Below are 18,749 nucleotides of genomic sequence, written 5' to 3'. Positions count from 1 at the left end.
TGTTGGTGTTTCTGTTAATTCTTTCTCTAAATATAAAGCATTGAAAACAACAAAATAATATATGTTCAATATTTCTAATCCTTTACTCTTCATGTTTGTTTGTGAATCTTATTTTTAATTTGTATGCTCAGCTTAGGTAATGCTTTGGAGGTGTCGTGACTGATCTCCCCCTAATCATGGTGTCATGTTTCCAAAGTACCTGTAGGGCCATTTTCGTTAGTATTCATTACACTTGTTCATCAGTTTTTTGTTTAGTATCTTGTCTAATAGGGTATTTATGAAGGTAGAGACCATCACTCACAGAGTGCCTTACATTTAGTAAAAGCTTGGTAAGTATTTGCTGAATGGTTGAAAGAATGTTTTTATACAAAGATCGCAGTATTTGATCTCCCAAAGAACATTTATTTTTGAAGCTTTTATAGAAGTAATAATTTGCTTTAATGTAGACCTATGTTTTCTCTCTGGCTCTATTGGTGACCCTGAACTCTATTTCTTAAATAATTGTCTAAGGCTGGGGTATGCTCTGTGGGCATGGAGTAGAACAAAGCTAAATGGACATGCATGTGTCAGATTCATGGTCTTTGTACCATTGTCTGTATTTTAATAACAGGTAGAGGTCTGTAATTTGCATGTATTATCCTCTTGCTTTTTAGTATTGTGAATTTCGTCATTTCCATTTCTCCTTTCTGATTGGAAATATGCTCAAGTCTTCTACAGTTTAAATGGTTAATTTGACTTTTTTAAATGATTTATTTGACTTTGTCCTCTCTTAACTACCATCTAATATGTTTCCGCTTTTGCTGTTGAACTTCTTAACAAATGGTTTGTATCCTTCTGCTTACTGCTACTTTGTTTTTAAATCTTTGTAATCTGGCTTCTATATTTTCCTGACAAACCTTTTTTGAAGTTTGCTAGAATCCTTTTAGAGGAAATCAAATAACCTTTAAAAACAGTATATATATTTTTAATTCTAAAGCTATTACATGTTCTTAGTGATCAGTAGTGGCTGTGCACAGGAATAACTAGTTAATAATTTGTATATTTCTTCCCTTTATTTTCTGTATTTATATTATTGCATTACACTATTCAGTTTTTTCCTTTTTTCATCTAATGATCCTTTTCCCTTGTCATTAAGTGTTTTTTAAAATTATTTGTTAAATATCCTCTGTAAAGAAATACATTGTTTTAACCACCTCTTTGTTGGTGAACACTTATGTTTTCAGATTGTTGATTCTCTAAATGGTGTTGCTATGAGCTCCTGGGGCACCTGGGTGGCTCAGTTGGTTGAACATCCGACTCTTGATTTCAGCTCGGGTCATGATCTCAAGATTTGTGAGTTCGAGCCCTGCATCTGATTTTGTGCTGACAGTGCAGAGCCTGCTTCAGATTCTCTCTCTCTTCCTCTCTCCCTGCCCCTCCCCTGCTTGTGCTCTCTTACTCTCTCAAAATAAATAAATAGACTTAAAAAAAAATGGTGTTGGTATGAACATCCTTCTTGCATACATTTAGTATGTCTCTTTTTCTTAGAATAAATTCCTAGAAGTGAAAATACTGGGTTAAAGGATATGAATATTTTTATTTATTTATTTTTAAAAGTTTATTTATTTACTTAAGAGAATGCATGCACATGCACAGGCAAAGGCATAAGCTGGTGGGGGTCGGGGTGTGGGTGCAGGGAGAGAAGGAGAGAGAGAATCCTAAGTAGGCTCCACACTGTCAGTACAGAGTCTGATGCTGGGCTTGATCCCACCTGAACCAAAATTAAGAGTTGGACGGTTAACTGACTGAGCCACCCAGGTGCCCCAAGATATGAATATTTTTAAAATTTCTTCTCTCTGTGTTTTTTACATTGGCCCCCAGAAATACTATGGTAATTTAAATTCCCCCAAACATGGCCTGGGCATAATCATTTCACCATATCATGGATATTCTTGGATATTAGCATTGAAAAAAGTTTCTCCCAATTTGATAGGTGAAAAATCATATTTTTTGACTTGTATTTTTTTGATTATCAATTAATTTGTTGAATTTTTTTGTATGTTTATTAGTCTTTTATATTTTTCTTCTATAAACTAGTTTTTCATTGTCATGCCCATTTTTCATTTGGATGGATTTGTTTACTTTTATGCGTACTTATTTGTTAAATATGTTAACTTTTGTCAGCTGCATAACAAATACTTTTTCTTTGTCACAAAAGGCATTTTCATAGTGTTGAATCCTTATCTGCCTCTTTGTCATATTTGACTCTTTTTGATTGCTTTTTCACCTTGTTGAAAGCCAGAGAAAATACAGTTTGAGTTTAATGACTTTGTATTATTCTAGTTGTCTTTCTTCTTCTGAGTTCTTTATGTATATGCAGACTCTTTTCTTTCTAGCACACCCCTGAGGTCCCATCCTCAATTCAGTGAAACCAACATTTACAAACACTTCTGTGTGGCATACAAAGAAGACAACTCAGGTTATTCCCAGGCTATCAGAGAGGCACACTTGTACTCTAATTCTAATTTATTGTAATTGGATCTGGGCTAGAGATATGAACAAAGTACTTGAGAACACAGACAACAGGTAATCTTGTTTGGTGGAGGATTAACAGACTACCTAAGTAGGAAAAGTAAGAAATTTCCAGGTTATAGGGATTCGCAGAATTAGAGGAGAAAAAACAAATCATGTTTGTGGTGTATCTACTGGAATATATAAATTACTTAGGAAAAGGGTGGTAGAAGTGAAACTGGGAATATAAATTGGGACCAAGTTGTGATGGACCCTAAAAACTGTGCTTAGAAGTTTGGACTTCATCCTATAGACAGTAATGTTGAACCTTTTAAGAATGAGAAAACTTAAAAAAAAAAAAAGGAAGAAAAACATTTTAAAAATTATATATGACTATGTATACATGAATACTTTTGTAGTTTAACAACTTTTTATGGCCTGCAGCAGTAACTTCCAAAATACAAACTCAGTGTCTATAGATTACATATGTAAATGTATATATATGTATATATGTTCTTTTAAAGTATATATACACACACTTTACATATGTGATCTGTAGTTTATGGTTTAGAGTAGAGAAATTAGAGTCAGGGAGGCTATAATCAAATGAGATGCAAAGGGCAGTGGCAGTGGGAATGTGAATGAGTGCATGTACTTCACTGAAGAAGCTTCAAGTAGGGTTTAGGGGCTATAAGGGGATGAAGGATTGTGAGAAAGGAAAGTTAAAAATGGTATTGTTTCTATGGCCATCATTAACTGAGATAAAGAACACAGCAGGATGGGAAGAGGAAAGGATGACTTTGATTTCAAACAAGTTAAACTTGTATTACCTGGGAAGCATCTTGGTGGACACTTTAGTTGACTGTTGGAAATACAGATCTGAAGCTTAGAGAGAAGGGCTTGAGATGTGAATGTGAGAGTCATTAGCATTAAGTGATACTTGAAGACTCTGCGGGAACCAATGAAATTGCCCTGGGAGCAGATAAGGAAAATGCAGGGAAAATGAGGCTTCAGTGAAGATTGATAAAATTTATCAGGGATGTAGGAACAGATAGGAGAGATTCACATCTCAGAAGGCCAGGAGATCTTTTAATGTCAACAACTAGAGAGAGGCAGAGTAGGGTAAGGATTAGATAAAGGCTCTTGGTGGTTATGAGCGACCCTTGAGAGAGAGTGTCTCTCTATCATGTCTTTTTAAGAAAATTTTGTAATTTTCATTGTTTGCATATAATACTATAGTCATCGTACATTATTTCATTGAAAGGCCTTCAGTTGAGGTTTATAATTACGATTTCCAAAAGTTCCCTGTGCTAAGTTTTTTTGTTTTTAAAGTAAAAGTCAATTGCACTTTTAAACAAAAAAATTTTACATAAATATCACTTCTTTGTGTAACAGTATCAGAAACCCATAACTTGGTGTGAGAACTTTTTTTTCAAATAATTTTATTTTTATTAAGACAAAATTTTTGCATTTAGTGGCAGTTTTTTTCCTTTTACACATAGGAATTATTATTAAAGTAAACTCAGCATCATGTATGTACCTGTTAAAGTTGGAAAATGGTTTTCATTTATGAATCTTTACATTTTTGTAGTTCAACATAATTTCTTCTGTCACTAACTCATAAAGTTCAGTTATTGCCTTTTTTTTTTTTTTTTTTTTTTTTTTTTAAGCACCGGGGAGACAGAGGGAGCACAAGGGGAGGTAGAAAATCTTAAGTAGGTTACATGCTCAGCGCAGGGCCTAACTTGGGGGCTCAACTCTGGAATCTTGACCCGAGCGGAAATCAAGAGTCTTACCCCACTGAGCCATCCAGACACCCTGGGGTTGTTTTTGTTTGTTTGTTTGTTTTTTAAATTTCAGCTATTGAAAATTGAGTTTAATTATTTTATAATTCTTAGTTGCTAAGTTGTAGATTAAACAGTACTATAGCATTTTCAAATGAAATTTGAGCTAAAGTTGAAAGACCCATCTTTGAAACTTAAGAATTTCTGAGAATGTGCACTAGCCAAGTACAGTTTTAAGAGCTTGTTTGTTTTTTAATTGTGTAAGTAATACATGAATTTTTGTCTTTTTATAAAAAAATTTCAAATTGTAGTACTGCAGATAATCCTAATTCATTTTGACCACTGACTCCCTCCCAGTCCCCTTCCCAGAAGTAATAACTCTTATCAATATGGGGCAAAATATTTTATGTTAGTCGTCTTTGTATGCCAGGTAGTTAGTACAAAAATTTGATTGTGAATTAAAAACTTGAGACCTAGGAACTTTGCTATAAAAAGATAGGAAGTTGCAAAGTTACGGTTTTATTTTACTTTGTGATATATTGACGTAAGGTATAGTGTCCTCTCTTAAAAGGAGAGAAAAAAGATAAAAGTTTTATGTAAGAATGTATTTCCATTTCCAGTGAGAATTCTAATAGAAGAATAAAACATATATTTTATCTTATAGTGTGTATTTTCTGGGTATTTTACTTTGAGGCTATTTTCTGGGTATTTTACTTTGAGGCTATTTTTCTAGGCTGAAAAACTAAACTGTGGTTATCTGACCTAGGCAAGTTTTTTTTTCTTTCGCCTTGTTTCAGAACAGTATAAGAGAATTTCACTAGACTATCAGAAACCTGAATTCATTCATGACTCTGTCACTTCCTGGCTGTGTGATCTTAAACACATCACGTTACCTTCTTAGGCCTGGCGTATCTATAAAATAAGTCTGAGTTTAAGATTGCTGAGATCGGGGCGCCTGGGTGGCGCAGTCGGTTGAGCGTCCAACTTCAGCCAGGTCACGATCTCGCGGTCCGGGAGTTCGAGCCCCGCGTCAGGCTCTGGGCTGATGGCTCAGAGCCTGGAGCCTGTTTCTGATTCTGTGTCTCCCTCTCTCTCTGCCCCTCCCCCGTTCATGCTCTGTCTCTCTCTGTCCCAAAAATAAATAAACGTTGAAAAAAAAAAATTAAAAAAAAAAAAAAAGATTGCTGAGATCTTTTCCAACTTTTCAATTTGTAATTTCTGCTGGCATTTAGCTCTGAAGTCAAAATTGCCTAAGATGACACTTTCATATCTGTTTGCATAGGGTCTGTATCACTTATCTGTTGGTACATAACAAACCATTCCAATACTTGGTGGCTAAATACATCAACTATATATTTGGTCATGATCCTCAGGATTGTTAATTTGGGTTGAGCTCAACTGGTGGTTATTCCATTGGTCTCAACTGGGATCACTAGTGTGCACTTATCCAGAAGATTGACTGGACTAAATGGCCTGACTCATATGTCTGGTGGCTGGTGCTGGCTGTTATCTGGGCCTTCCTTTCCATATGGTTTTGGGGTTTTAAGAGGGTAAGCCCTACTGCACAGGTGTTTAGTAAGATTCTACTTGCATCACATTTGCTGATGTCCCATTTGGCAAAAGCAAGTGACATGGCCAAACCAGAGTCTGTGCTGGAGAAGACCACATGATGGCATAGACCAAGGAAGAATGATTTTTGGGGACCATTAATATACCAGTCTACCATGGAGAACAAAATGTACCCTAAACTCTATACACTAGGGCATTAAAGTTTTGTGATTGAATTGCTGTTGTTGACTGTGTGCCAGAATTTGTTCAGTTTTCTGATCCATTTTCATCCTGTATAGACAGTCACAGTTGTCACTACTTATATCTGCTCTTTTCATCCATTTCTACTAGCGTCCATGTAGGAACAGGGCTATCAAGATTTGCCAGTTGGTGATCTGTATGAGGATGAAATTTCTAAGAATATGTTGTATCTAAAAATGGGGCCCAAATATAACACAGTTTTTACAGATGGCAAGAAAATGCTGTTTAGAAGTGGTGCTGGAAAGCTGAGAATACTTTTTTTTTTTACTTTGAGACCAACAAAGATAGTTTCTGTGCCCACAGTTCCTTCATTTCTTTTTGTGTTTCCTCTCCTTGTCTTATTTTAAGGAACTAATACAGCATCTGGGGTGTGTGTGTGCGTGTGTGTGTGTGTGTGTGTGTGTGTGTGTGTGTGTGTTTGGTCTGAGCTTTTTCTGTCTATGAGTTTGTCAGGACAGTGGGGAAATGAAATAGTACCTTTAAATAATTTGTTGAGTAGTTTGTTCCTGGGAGGTTTTTTGTTTGTTTTTTTGAGGTTGGTGATTTCATGGCTACTAAAGTGATGAGTTGACTTTGCTCAAAATGGTGAACACTAAACTTGAGATAATCTTTGGGACCATTAGAGGCACAGAATTTTTACAACTAATCAGAGAAGGGCTTCTCTCTCAGAAGACCAGAATCATTCAACTCTTTCATGGCAGTGAGTGCCAGGGATGCACAAGATATGCAGTAGAAGGAAGAAGGTACTTGCTTCTGGGAATTTTCACCTGTGAACTAAGAGAATTCTCATTTGGGAAGACACATGTGATAAAGATGGATACTCAGCGATCTGAGTAGAGTTTCTACTCTCTAGTTTTTAGAAGCATTACTAATTAAATAGATTTTGGTTAGCGGAGTCTGGAAATCATATCACCATTTAAAGCACAGTGGTATTGTGATTATTTGTGGAATGAGTAAATGAATCAGTTAAGCCAGTAAACTTCAAAATAAACTTTTTCAAAAACCTTATTTTCAAGTTGGGGGCTTGCTTTGGTGATACTTGTAAATATGAAAATATATACACACATGTATATTTGTGTACATATGCATAAATTATGTATAAAACTAAAAATCCTAGAAACTGTCTTATCAGGCCTTAACCAGGAATCTCTCAGCGAGTTACTGGATGGTGAGTAAACTCTCTTAAAATTACATGCCAGATAATATCTGCATTTTTCTGGAAAGCGGACATAAATGGTGCATAGATACCAAGATTCTTAAAGGGGGAAATGAGTTGTTTTCAAAATGTAAGAACTTCAGCTACAGGATATATAGATCTATTTCTGTGTGTACGTGTGTGTGTGTGTGTGTGTGTGTGTGTGTGTATCAAACTGTTATACATTGCCTTAATGTTCATATCTGGAGTAGATTCATTGGTAAATGGAGCCACTCGATAGACTTTTGATAATCATAATCATTTGTGACATGCACTACTTAATACTTTGTCATAATTCTGTATCTTAAGCCATTCTTGGTATTATATTGATTTGCCAGGAATTTGCTATAATCCATAGGTGAAACATATCAAGAGATTTGTGTAATTTCTCTCTTAACCTAAACTTCTTCAACAGTGTAAAGAATATTTGAGTGCCTAAATTCTGTATTTGGCTTTTAATCAATATATCCAGTAGTGGAAGAATTTGTTTTCCCATCATTTTGTGTCTTAAATTTAATCAAACAAAGCACTGAAATATATTATTTTCCTGGTGCTATTTCCTCAAGATTTGAATGAATTATAAATTCCATATATTCACAAGAAGATTTTGGCCTTTACATTAGACTTCATCCTATTTATTTATTTATTTATTTATTCATCCATCATCTAACTATTGTATGTATGTATGTATATTTATTTTGAGAGAGAGAAAGCGTGAGCAGGGGAGGAGGGGCAGAGAGAGAGGAGGGAGAAAATCCCAAGCAGGCTCTGCACTAATAGTGCAGAGCCTGATGCGGGACTTGAGCTCACGAACCGTGAGATCATGACCTGAGTCAAAGTCAAGCGCTTAACTGACTGAGCCACCATGCACCCCTGCAGTGGTTTTTAGTATATTCACAGATTTGTGCAACCATCACCACTACCTAATTCCAAATTTTTAAAGAAAGTTTTTTTGTGTTTTTTTTTTTTCTTGTCATACCTTTCCTTACAACTTGATACAGAACAATTGATAAATCCTGATAGAAAACTTTTTACTGTTTTCTAAAAGTTTTCAAATGTGGAACTAAAAGACCAAGATAGATCAGAAGAGAAAGGGCACGAAGTGTAATTAGGACACTTAAAGTGAAATTCTTACCTGATGAAAGAAAGTGAACTTTGACTTTAGTATATATTCTTTGTTGAAACTTTTGTGTAGAGTCTTGGAATAAATTGTCAGTTGTATTCAAAACTGGGTCTGCTTCTTAAAACTTGAATTGAGGAAGGAAATGCTTTGTACCAACATGGCAAATACTTCATTATAATAAGAACATTTCTGTTTCTTTCTCTCATACAACTTTGTTCATTGTACCGTATCTTTCTCTAAGAGGTAGAAACTCTTTAGGGAACTGCCCTGATTATCATTACTATTTATCATTGTTATTATTTTTTGGTATGCATTGAAGCAACATAAGCAGTGTTTATAATGTTTTGATAAAAGCAGATTTTAAAGAAAATTATTGTCTTAATCTGTAATTTTCAAGTCCGTTTTTAAAATTGTTAGTGATATATGGTATTCATCTTTTTCTCTTAATTGGAACTTGTGAACTCTTATTAAATGCAAATATGTCTGTCTAGATAGCACATACGGTTTATTCATAGTGCTAAAGGTTTGGGAGGATTAGTTTACACTGTCATTGTACATTGCTTTTTACATGGAATGAACTTTGGGTAAAAACGTGAATCTGTTGAGTAAGTACTAAAAAATTCATTTGCATGTAAATACAACTGAATTTTTGTCTAATCCCCTGATTCAAAATGACCCAGAAAAGGGTCTGCCAAGGGGCAGGGGGAACTGAGGCACTTTTTCATTCTTTAGGATATAGAAAACAACTTGACCAAAAATCTGTAATAGAATTTTAGAACCATTAAAGCAAAAGTTTAATGAGAAAAAAAAGTGGATTTTTTAATATCCGTAGGTACAAATTATTTTAAAATATTTTCTAAAAGTATTACATATAATAGTGCTAATGATTTTTTTTAGCAGTGCTAATGATTATACAAAATATGTTTCTCTTACATTGTTTCCTGTAGGAAAAGTAGCCATCAAAAAAGAAGACTTATGTAACCACAGTGGCAAAGAAACTTGGTTTTTACTACAGCCTGTTGACTCCAATTCAGAGGTTCAGGTAAATACTAAGGCTTAAGTGGTATAAGAGATTGTCAGCATGCAGAAAGTGTGTGGAAAACAAACTATTCTAGTTTATACAGACAACGCTATTACACATTATTTTAAATTCTGGGACTAAATATTATAGACCTTTAGGTAATATATAGCTGGAAAGAAATGCCTTGCCTTGAATTCAAGAATAATGCGTGTGTGTGTGTGTGTGTGTGTGTGTGAGAGAGAGAGAGAGAGAAAGAGAGAGAGAGAGTTTGGGGAAGTTATGTTAGGGGGTCATTTTTTTTCCTGTTTTAGTTCTTTTGTTCGAGTCGCAATGGCAAATTATTAATTTTTTTGGTTGGGAAATTTTTTTTAAGAGAAAAGCTACGTTAATTCTTACTTTGAAGAGAATCCCAGAAGTCTGTGATTTTATCTGTTTTGACCAGGATGTTGTTTATTCTCTTAATAAACTAGTCTTGGGAAAATATTCATTCAAACCATGCCTGAGCCCACCTTGCAGAGCCTTTCATTCCCACACCCGCCCTTCCTGTTGTCCACCCTTCTTTTTATTTGGAAGGGTATTATTACCTTTTTAAAGCTCTTCTTTCCTCTTGCCAGAATAAGAGTTCTTACAGATTCTATATGTGAGTAAAAATACATGTTTAGCCAAGTAGCTTAACTTTCTATTTCTTTCTGAAAAGTCTGAGTTTCTCTTAGAAATTGTTATTTCTATCTGAAGGGAATCCTTTTTTTGTAACCCTGTTTATTTATAAAATATGGTAAGGATTGTGAAACCATTTCCCGAGGACATACTGCAAGCAGAATTCTTCCTCTCCAAAAGAAGTTATAATTTGCCGCTGTGACTCAAACAGAAGTTTCAGACAAGAAAAAGTGCTTTACGTGCACCCACAGATATTTGCAAATAAAGTGCATGTGTCTCTATTTCCTCATAACCTCTCAAGCATTCTCTTTGATTAAATTCTCAAAAACTTAAGTATTTGTATATAAAACCCCTTCTTAAGTACAAAATATAATTGAAACTTTTCCTATTTTATTCACTCTACCTCATTTTAATGTTCTTTTCATTCTATTTGGCAGTAACTGTTATTCAGATTCCAGTTAGCCACTATTGTATACCACACAGGTGGAAGACAGTGTGACAAAATGGAAAGGCTTTTGCACAAGAAGTCAGAAAATTTAGATCCTAATTTTCATATGTGGTTGCTTTACTGACCTTGAATTTTATTTCTATAAAATCGAAATAAAAGTTGCCATGTTGATGCCTATGGTTGTGAGAATTAAGTGAAATATTTTTAACAGTGTTTTAAAAACTGTTAATTGCTACACAAATATAAAATACCTGTTTACCATCAGTCACTCAGGTGGCCATTTTGATAATATACCTTTACCAAAAGGCAGATATGAAAGTCTTAAAGTTTTTAATTTAAAACTATTAAAGCTTTTCCTTTTTAATAGTTTTAACAAAAAGTGAGACAAGAAAAGGCTTTGATAATTTGGTATAAAATGAAATTTGAGTTTTATATTAAAGATGTAATTTATTAAAATTCATTCTTATGGCCAGTATAAGTTTGCTAAAAGATCTAAGTCCCCTAACTCTCAAAAAGTAGAAATCTCTCTGGAATATGTAATTCTTGGAGATGGTATTAGAGATTAGTATTAGATAACAGGATTTAATTCAGTTGAGTGTGTAAAACTCATCTCTGAATCATAAAATCCTGGAAATAGCATTTCATTGTTAGAGATAATGTCAACATTTTTTATTTGTTATGAATGATTTTCATGACCATGAGTTATTAACCTTTACAAGTTTTTTGCTTAAATGATAATTAGTAAGGTCCCTTTAAAATACACTTTAGGGGCACCTGGGTGGCTCGGTCGGTTGAGTGTCCAACTTCAGCTCAGGTCGTGATCTCATGGTACATGAGTTAGAGCCCTGCATCAGGCACTATGCTGACAGCTCAGAGCCTGGACCCTTCTTCAGATTCTGTGTCTCCCTCTCTCTCTGCCCCTCCCCTTCTCATGCTCTGTATCTCTCAAAAATGAATAAACATTTTAAAAAAATTTTAAACACACTTTAGATTTTTTTTTTTTTTTGACATTTATTTTTGAGAGACGGAGGGAGACAGAGCTTGAGCCGCGGAGGGGCAGAGAGAGAAGAGGCACAGAATCTGAGGCAGGCTGCAGGCTCTGAGCAGGCTCTCAGCACAGAGCCTGATGCAGGGCTCGAACCCACAAACTGTAAGATCATGACCTGAGCCGAAGTCAGACGCTCAACCAACTGAGCCACCTAGGCGCCCCAAAATTTTAAACACATTTTAGAAAGAAGAGTACATTAGTGGCTGGGAGGATGTAGAACACCTTTCAGGTCAATATGGTACTATTGGAAATACTGTTGTTTGGCCCCAAAACTGATACAGGAATACTAAATTAACTTTGTGAGCCTAGAAAAGGTAGAAGAGTAGCCTACATTTCATACAAATCCTACTTTGTTAATAGATTTGTTCACTTGCATAAATTTTGTGGAATTTTACAAAATACCATGGAAATAAGAGCAGTTGATGGAGCCATCCCGAGAAGGAATGGGTTCAGTAGGGATTCCGCCTAGTAGTTACTGTTAGTGATTAGATGGTGTATCCCAAGCACAGTACTAAGTACTTAATATACATTTTCTCATTTAATCTTCAGAAAAGCATTATGAGATGTAGGTAGCCTTAATAACTCCATTGTACAAATATAGAAAATGGATTCATAGAGGTTAAATGACATCTCCAAAGTCATAGAACTATTAGGTGATGGAACCATGGTTCCAATAGAGATCTTGTCTGATTCTAAAAAAGCTTTCTTGCTTTTCACTATTTGTACTGTTGGGCATGAAAAGGCTTCAGCAGGTTATTAGGAGAGAACATCTGAGTATAAGGAACAGAAGCCTACTCAGATTAGCTTAAAGAAAAAGGGAGGGGCATTTGAAAGTTCCTAGGGAACTTCTTAGAGTATAATTACAGGAACTTTGGTATGGCCAGTGAGAGCTGGAAGTTGTCAGGCATTTACTTAAGAGGAGCTGCCTTTTAAATGGAGATCAGGTTCTTACAATAATAATCTAGATACAGTTTACATAGTCAAAATTATTTTTGAAAAGATTTTAACTTCTCATAAAGTGCACTAAAATATTGGGTAGTTTGCTTTTGGTTGACTACTACATAAAATAGTTGGCTTGCATTCGGGACCATGGTGAATGAAAAATATGTATTGTATCTTTTTTTAACGTTTAGTTATTTTGAGAGAGTGTATGAACGTGAGTGGGGGAGGGGTAGAGAGAGGGCGGGAGAGAGAGGATCCCAAGCAGGCTCTGTTTTGTCAGTGTAGAGCCCATCGTGGACTCAATCCCATGAACGGCTGAGCCAAAATCAAGAGTTGGACACTTAACTGACCAAACCACCCAGGCGCCCCTATATTGTATCTTTAAACTGTGGACTTTCACTCAGTGCAGCAGTAGATACTGCAAGGGACACTTGGGAACTGAATCCACTGATTCATATTTTCTTATTCATATGCTCACTATGCTCGTTGAGTATAAGTGCTCACTGTTTAGTGTTTTTTCCTTCCCTTTTATTTTGTAAAATGAATAGTTAATATTTCCTATCTTGTACTCTCATTTTAATACTATTCACTTTGCAAAATGAAAGGAACAAAACCCACTATTTAATGATGAGATTCCCTTGTATTCATTTTGTATATCTGATGAGATTACATGTTTCTCACTTCTGTTTCTCTCTAATCTCTTCCTGACAGCTAAAAAAAATGCCCACATCAGCCTGAGTTTACGTGACCCTACAACCCCTCACCTTCTAAGATCTGATTTAGTTCTCTGCCACAATTTAGAGCATTTGGCCCAACTTGGGTCATATGTCCACTGCATTCTAATTGGTATGATTGGGGCAAAGTTACTGTAAAGCAGTCTATTTTGGGACTTTGGGTAGGCATCTCCCCTAAGAAAGGGTTTGGGTGGAAGAAATTATTGGCATCTCTCCCTCAGAGGGGAAGATGTTTGTTTTCCCAGCTCTACCACTAATTGGCATTTGTACCCAAAACAGTTGCTAACCTGTTGTTGTCTGAGAATCTTCATCTGTGAAATGAGAACTTCATTGTATAGGATTCCCTTCAGTTGTGAAGTTGTAGGGAAGTAATATGCAGAAATGTAATTTAGCCTTCAAATGAAAAGATCCCAGTAGTAGTAAGATGGGTTTTATATCAAAACAATTGAAAATTACAAAGAACACTAACCTCTTATTTTGGATTGTTTCCCAGATGCTTTATTATTGCCATTAAAAATGAAAGTTATTTTCAGGGTGCCTGGGTGACTCATTTGGTTGAATGTCTGACTTTGGCTCAGGTAATGATCTTGGAGTCTGTGCTGACAGCTCAGAGCGTGGAGCCTGCTTCAGATTCTCTGTCTCCCTCTCTCTCTGCCCCTCACCCGCTCACGTTCTGTCTCAAAAATGAATAAATGTTAAAAAAAATTTTTTAATGAGAATTATTTTCAGTTTTCAGACATTTGAGATATTATTAATATTTCATGAATGTATTTTTCTCTACTTTTTTTTCTGTTTCTTTTTTGTTTTTGTTTTGCAGTTTCTCCCTCCATTTGAACCATTCTCTTCCTAACCCTCTCTTATCTGCCTTCATACCCCACAATGGGCCAGAGGGAGAACACAAAAGACTCTCCATAATGTTATCCATGACGTTGTATCAATAAGTCTGGTAGACATTTTTCAGTCCCCCTCTTACATGATCTTCCAGCAGCTTTGATACAGTGGACCACTCTTTGTTTTTGAAGCATTCTCTTCCTCAGTTTCTGGTTGTGGTTATCATCCTACTAAACTTAGTGTTCTTTCTCCTACTCTTTTCCACATAAGTAAAGTTAATATGGATTCTGTGGGTGCCTCTTTCTGTAAATCCTCTTTTTGGCTTCAGTGATCAGCAGCCATGCTCTTAGCTATATAGTCCTAGAATTCACAACAAACTTGAGGTATTTTTCCTTTCTTTAGTTCTTAGGTGCTGTGATAAAGAGTATGCCTTTACGTAAGACTGATTAAACCATATCTGTTATCTGGAGAAGTTGGTACTCTCATTAATTAAGGGTGTTTGTCTCATACAACTTGTACAAGCAGTAAATCCAGATGCGCTGTCAATCGTGTCTTTTTGATGTAATGACTTAGTTAATAAGTCTTTACCAACAAGCTTATCTTGAATTTCTGGATCATGCCATAAGCTATTGATTGTTTTATGTCTTTTTTTTTAATATGGCCTCTGCCCTACACTTTAAACAAGTATTACAAATAATAAATGCGATGATCATACCTAATAGTACATACATCTGGGTTTTTTTACATGCCTGATTAAAACACAGTGAACATAAAGGTATAATTCATTGTTACAGGTTAATTTTGTAAAAACTTCATTTGTAAAATTGTAAATGTGAAATAACAGGAGCCATTCTAGATTGTAATAAATACTTCTTTTTTTTTTAAATTTTTTTTTTTAACGTTTATTTATTTTTTTTGAGACAGAGAGAGACAGAGCATGAACAGGGGAGGGGCAGAGAGAGAGGGAGACACAGAATCTGAAACAGGCTCCAGGCTCTGAGCTGTCAGCACAGAGCCTGACGCAGGGCTCGAACTCACGGACCGTGAGATCATGACCTGAGCCAAGTCGGACGCTTAACCGACCAAGCCACCCAGGCGCCCCAGTAAATACTTCTTTAAGGAGAAGAACAAATCTACCCATAAATAAGAGAGATTAAGTAAAACCTTTATTTTGTTTTTTATCTGACAGCTAATTGTGTCCAAAATGATTTACTATATATGAAAATATCTGTCAGAAAACAAGAAGTTGGGATTTCCCCTCGGACCCCCCATATAAAGAAAACTTCCCACCAGTTAAAATATACTGAGTTCTTTTATGTGGAATGGTTGTTATAATGTAGTATTTTGTGATAAAAACTAAAAAAAAAATCTAGACTGAAGAAGTTTTTAAGTATGTGCATTGGGTTTTGCCCAAATACTTGTAATTCACCTGAGTTTCTGAACCTCTATGCAGAAATTCTCATGATATCTTCTACAAAAATACAGATTTTTGTGTGAACTTTTGTAAAAGTGATGGAAATAAAGTTAACAATATTTAATATAAAATATTCAACTTTCATATAATCCTAGAGTAATATAAGTTCCTAAATATGCTTCCTAGTACAAATTAATGTGATATGATCGCATATATCAACTTAACGTAATCATTGCTACAAGATATATATAGAATCGCTCCCAAGAATTTGGCTTACTTTATTTTTTTATTTTTTATTTTTTAATTTTTTTTTTTTCAACGTTTATTTATTTTTTTTGGGGGACAGAGAGAGACAGAGCATGAACGGGGGAGGGGCAGAGAGAGAGGGAGACACAGAATCAGAAACAGGCTCCAGGCTCTGAGCCATCAGCTCAGAGCCTGACGCGGGGCTCGAACTCACGGACCGCGAGATCGTGACCTGGCTGAAGTCGGACGCTTAACCGACTGCGCCACCCAGGCGCCCCTTACTTTATTTTTTTAATGTTTATTTATTTTTGAGAGAGAGAGAGAGAAGCAGAGCACGAGCTGGGGAGGTACAGAGAGAGAGGGAGACAGAGAATCTGAAGCAGGCTCCAGGCTCAGAGCTGTCAGCACAAAGCCCAATGCAGGGCTTTAACTCACGAACTGGGAGATCATGACCTGAGCCAAAATCAGACATTTAACTGGCTGAGCCACCTAAGCACCCCTTATTTGGTTTACTTTATTTTTTTTTTTTTTTTTTTTTTAAATTTTTTTTTTTTTCAACGTTTATTTATTTTTGGGACAGAGAGAGACAGAGCATGAACGGGGGAGGGGAAGAGAGAGAGGGAGACACAGAATCGGAAACAGGCTCCAGGCTCTGAGCCATCAGCCCAGAGCCTGATGCGGGGCTCGAACTCACGGACCGCGAGATCGTGACCTGGCTGAAGTCGGACGCTCAACCGACTGCGCCACCCAGGCGCCCCTTATTTGGTTTACTTTAAATAAAACATAGAAAATACCTTGCCAGTTATCTAATCTTCCCAATATTTTCTGACATATATGAAAAGTATACTATTTTGTCATTGAACCTCCCTTAGGAGATTGGGTAATAAGAAAGGAGTAATGGACCAAATCACATTGCATATTTATCATCAAACATAGTTTCTTATCAGAGTCTTGTAGTTGGTTCATTGTGGCTAACGTCTCCGTTTTCTCTAGTTGCTTTTAGGATTTTCTTTTGATCTGCTTTTAGCAGTTTTACTATGCTCTGCCTTCATATGGTTTTATGTTTATCCTATGGGTGTTCATAGGGGCTCTTAGATCTCTGCCTTGATGTCTTTCTTTAGTTTTGGAAAATTCCAGGCAATTATTTCTTTATCTTTTTTTTCTCTCCTTCCCTATTTTATCTGTCTCCTGGGACTCCAGTTACATGAATAATAGACCATTTCCTATGTTTTCCTGTGTCTCTTATGTTTCCCCCTCTCTGTGCTTCACTGTGGATATTTTCCACTGACTAGTTTATCTCCCATCTTACCAGTTCTCATTTCAGCTGTGGTTAATTTGCTGTTGAATACATCATTGTGGTTATTTTATTGCCTAATTCTAAATTTTTCATTTGATACACTTTATAGTTTTCAGTGTTTTGTTGGCTTTTTCATTTTGTTGTCTACCTTAGTAAATATTTTAAGCAGCTATTTTTTAAAAAAAAATTTTAACATTTATTTATTATTGAGAGATGGAGAAAGACAGACCGTTTGCAGGGGAGGGGCAGAGAGAGGGAGACAGAATCTGAAGCAGGCTCCAGGCTCTGAGCTGTCAGCACAGAGTCCAACGCGGGGCTCGAACTCACAAACCGAGAGATCATGACCTGAGCTAAAGCCGGATGCTCAACCGACTGAGCCACCCAGGCGCCCCGTTAAGCAGTTATTTTGACCTCTGTCAGTTAACTCCAACATTTGCATCTCCTCTAAATTGACTGCTTTTTGTTGGTTTTTATTTTTGTTTTTGTTTTTGGTGTATGTCTTCTGGCATGCTTCATAAGTTTTGATGGCATGCTGAACATTGAAAAATATGAAATAGTTTAGATATAACTTGAAGCTGTGGATGATGATGTTTTTTTTCCTTCATAGAAGATTTAGTTTTTTTTTTATAAAGTTTTTTTTTTTATTATTTTTTTTAACGTTTATTTATTTTTGAGACAGAGACAGAGCATGAACAGGGGAGGAGCAGAGAGAGAGGGAGACACAGAATCTGAAACAGGCTCCAGGCTCTGAGCTGTCAGCGCAGAGCCTGACGCGGGGCTCAAACTCACAGACCGTGAGATTATGACCTGAGCCGAAGTCGGATGCTTAACCGACCAAGCCACCCAGGCGCCCCGAAGATGTAGTTTTTTACTTTTGGCATATCTAGAGGTTAGGGATTTGGCTGATTCTAGGCTAGGTTTTGGTATTTGTTTTTGTTTTGTTTTGTTTTGTTTTTCTTTTCTTTTTTTTTTAACATTTGTTTATTTATTTTGGGAAAGAGAGAATGAGTGTGCATGCATACACAAGCTGGGGAGGGGCAGAGAGAATCCTAAGCAGGCTCTTTGCTATTAGCACAAAATCTGACATGGGGCTTGATCTCACTAACTGTGAGATCGTGCCCTGAGCCGAAATCAAGAGTCAGACTCGTAACCGACTGAGCCACCCAGGCACCCCAGTTTTGGTCTTTGTACAGGCTGGTCAGTGTTGTTCACTCTTACTCTTTAGGCATAGTCCTTCAGAGGTTCCAACAGAAAGCCTGTGTATTTGCCAGTGGCACTCTACCTTGTTGGGCCTTGGGCTCCAGTTTTTATATGCCCAGCACCATGAGACTGTAGACTGCCTTGTTTAAGTTCTTCAGCCTCTCAAGCCACTGCTGCAGTTAGGGAGTCCCATTCAACAAGCTTCTTCAGATGCCCCACCAGCAGCTTCTACTTATATATTATTGGCCAAAATTGTATCATATGGCTGTCCTTAGCCACTATCACCTGGCTTCAGAGGAGACTAGGAAATGTTTTGCTGAACCCAAAACTACCCTCTCCAAAAACAAAACAAAACAAAACAAAACAAAAAATACCTAACTTGTTTTGCTATAATCCAAATCTATAAAATGATGACAGATGTAAATAAAACCAAACTTTTGTATGAATGTATTAAGGAATACTAAATATTTTCTCTAAGATGTTCATAGATTTGGGTTTCTAATACTGAAA

At 36.2% G+C, this 18,749-nt stretch overlaps 1 protein-coding gene across 4 annotated transcripts in view; it reads left to right on the top strand.

Moving 5' to 3' along the window:
• The window catches only part of RASA2 (RAS p21 protein activator 2), a 123,742-nt gene that overhangs the window by 33,439 nt on the left and 71,554 nt on the right, over positions 1-18,749 (top strand). For all 4 annotated transcript variants that reach the window (XM_045503455.1, XM_045503453.1, XM_045503454.1 and 1 more), the window contains exon 4: positions 9,349-9,443. In XM_045503455.1, coding sequence (XP_045359411.1) covers positions 9,349-9,443 — 95 coding nt within the window. The remainder of the gene's footprint in view (positions 1-9,348; positions 9,444-18,749) is intronic.

The sequence above is a fragment of the Leopardus geoffroyi genome, chromosome C2 (assembly GCF_018350155.1).
Source record: "Leopardus geoffroyi isolate Oge1 chromosome C2, O.geoffroyi_Oge1_pat1.0, whole genome shotgun sequence".
Lineage (NCBI taxonomy): Eukaryota > Metazoa > Chordata > Mammalia > Carnivora > Felidae > Leopardus > Leopardus geoffroyi.
This window is presented reverse-complemented; position numbering and strand designations above follow the sequence as displayed.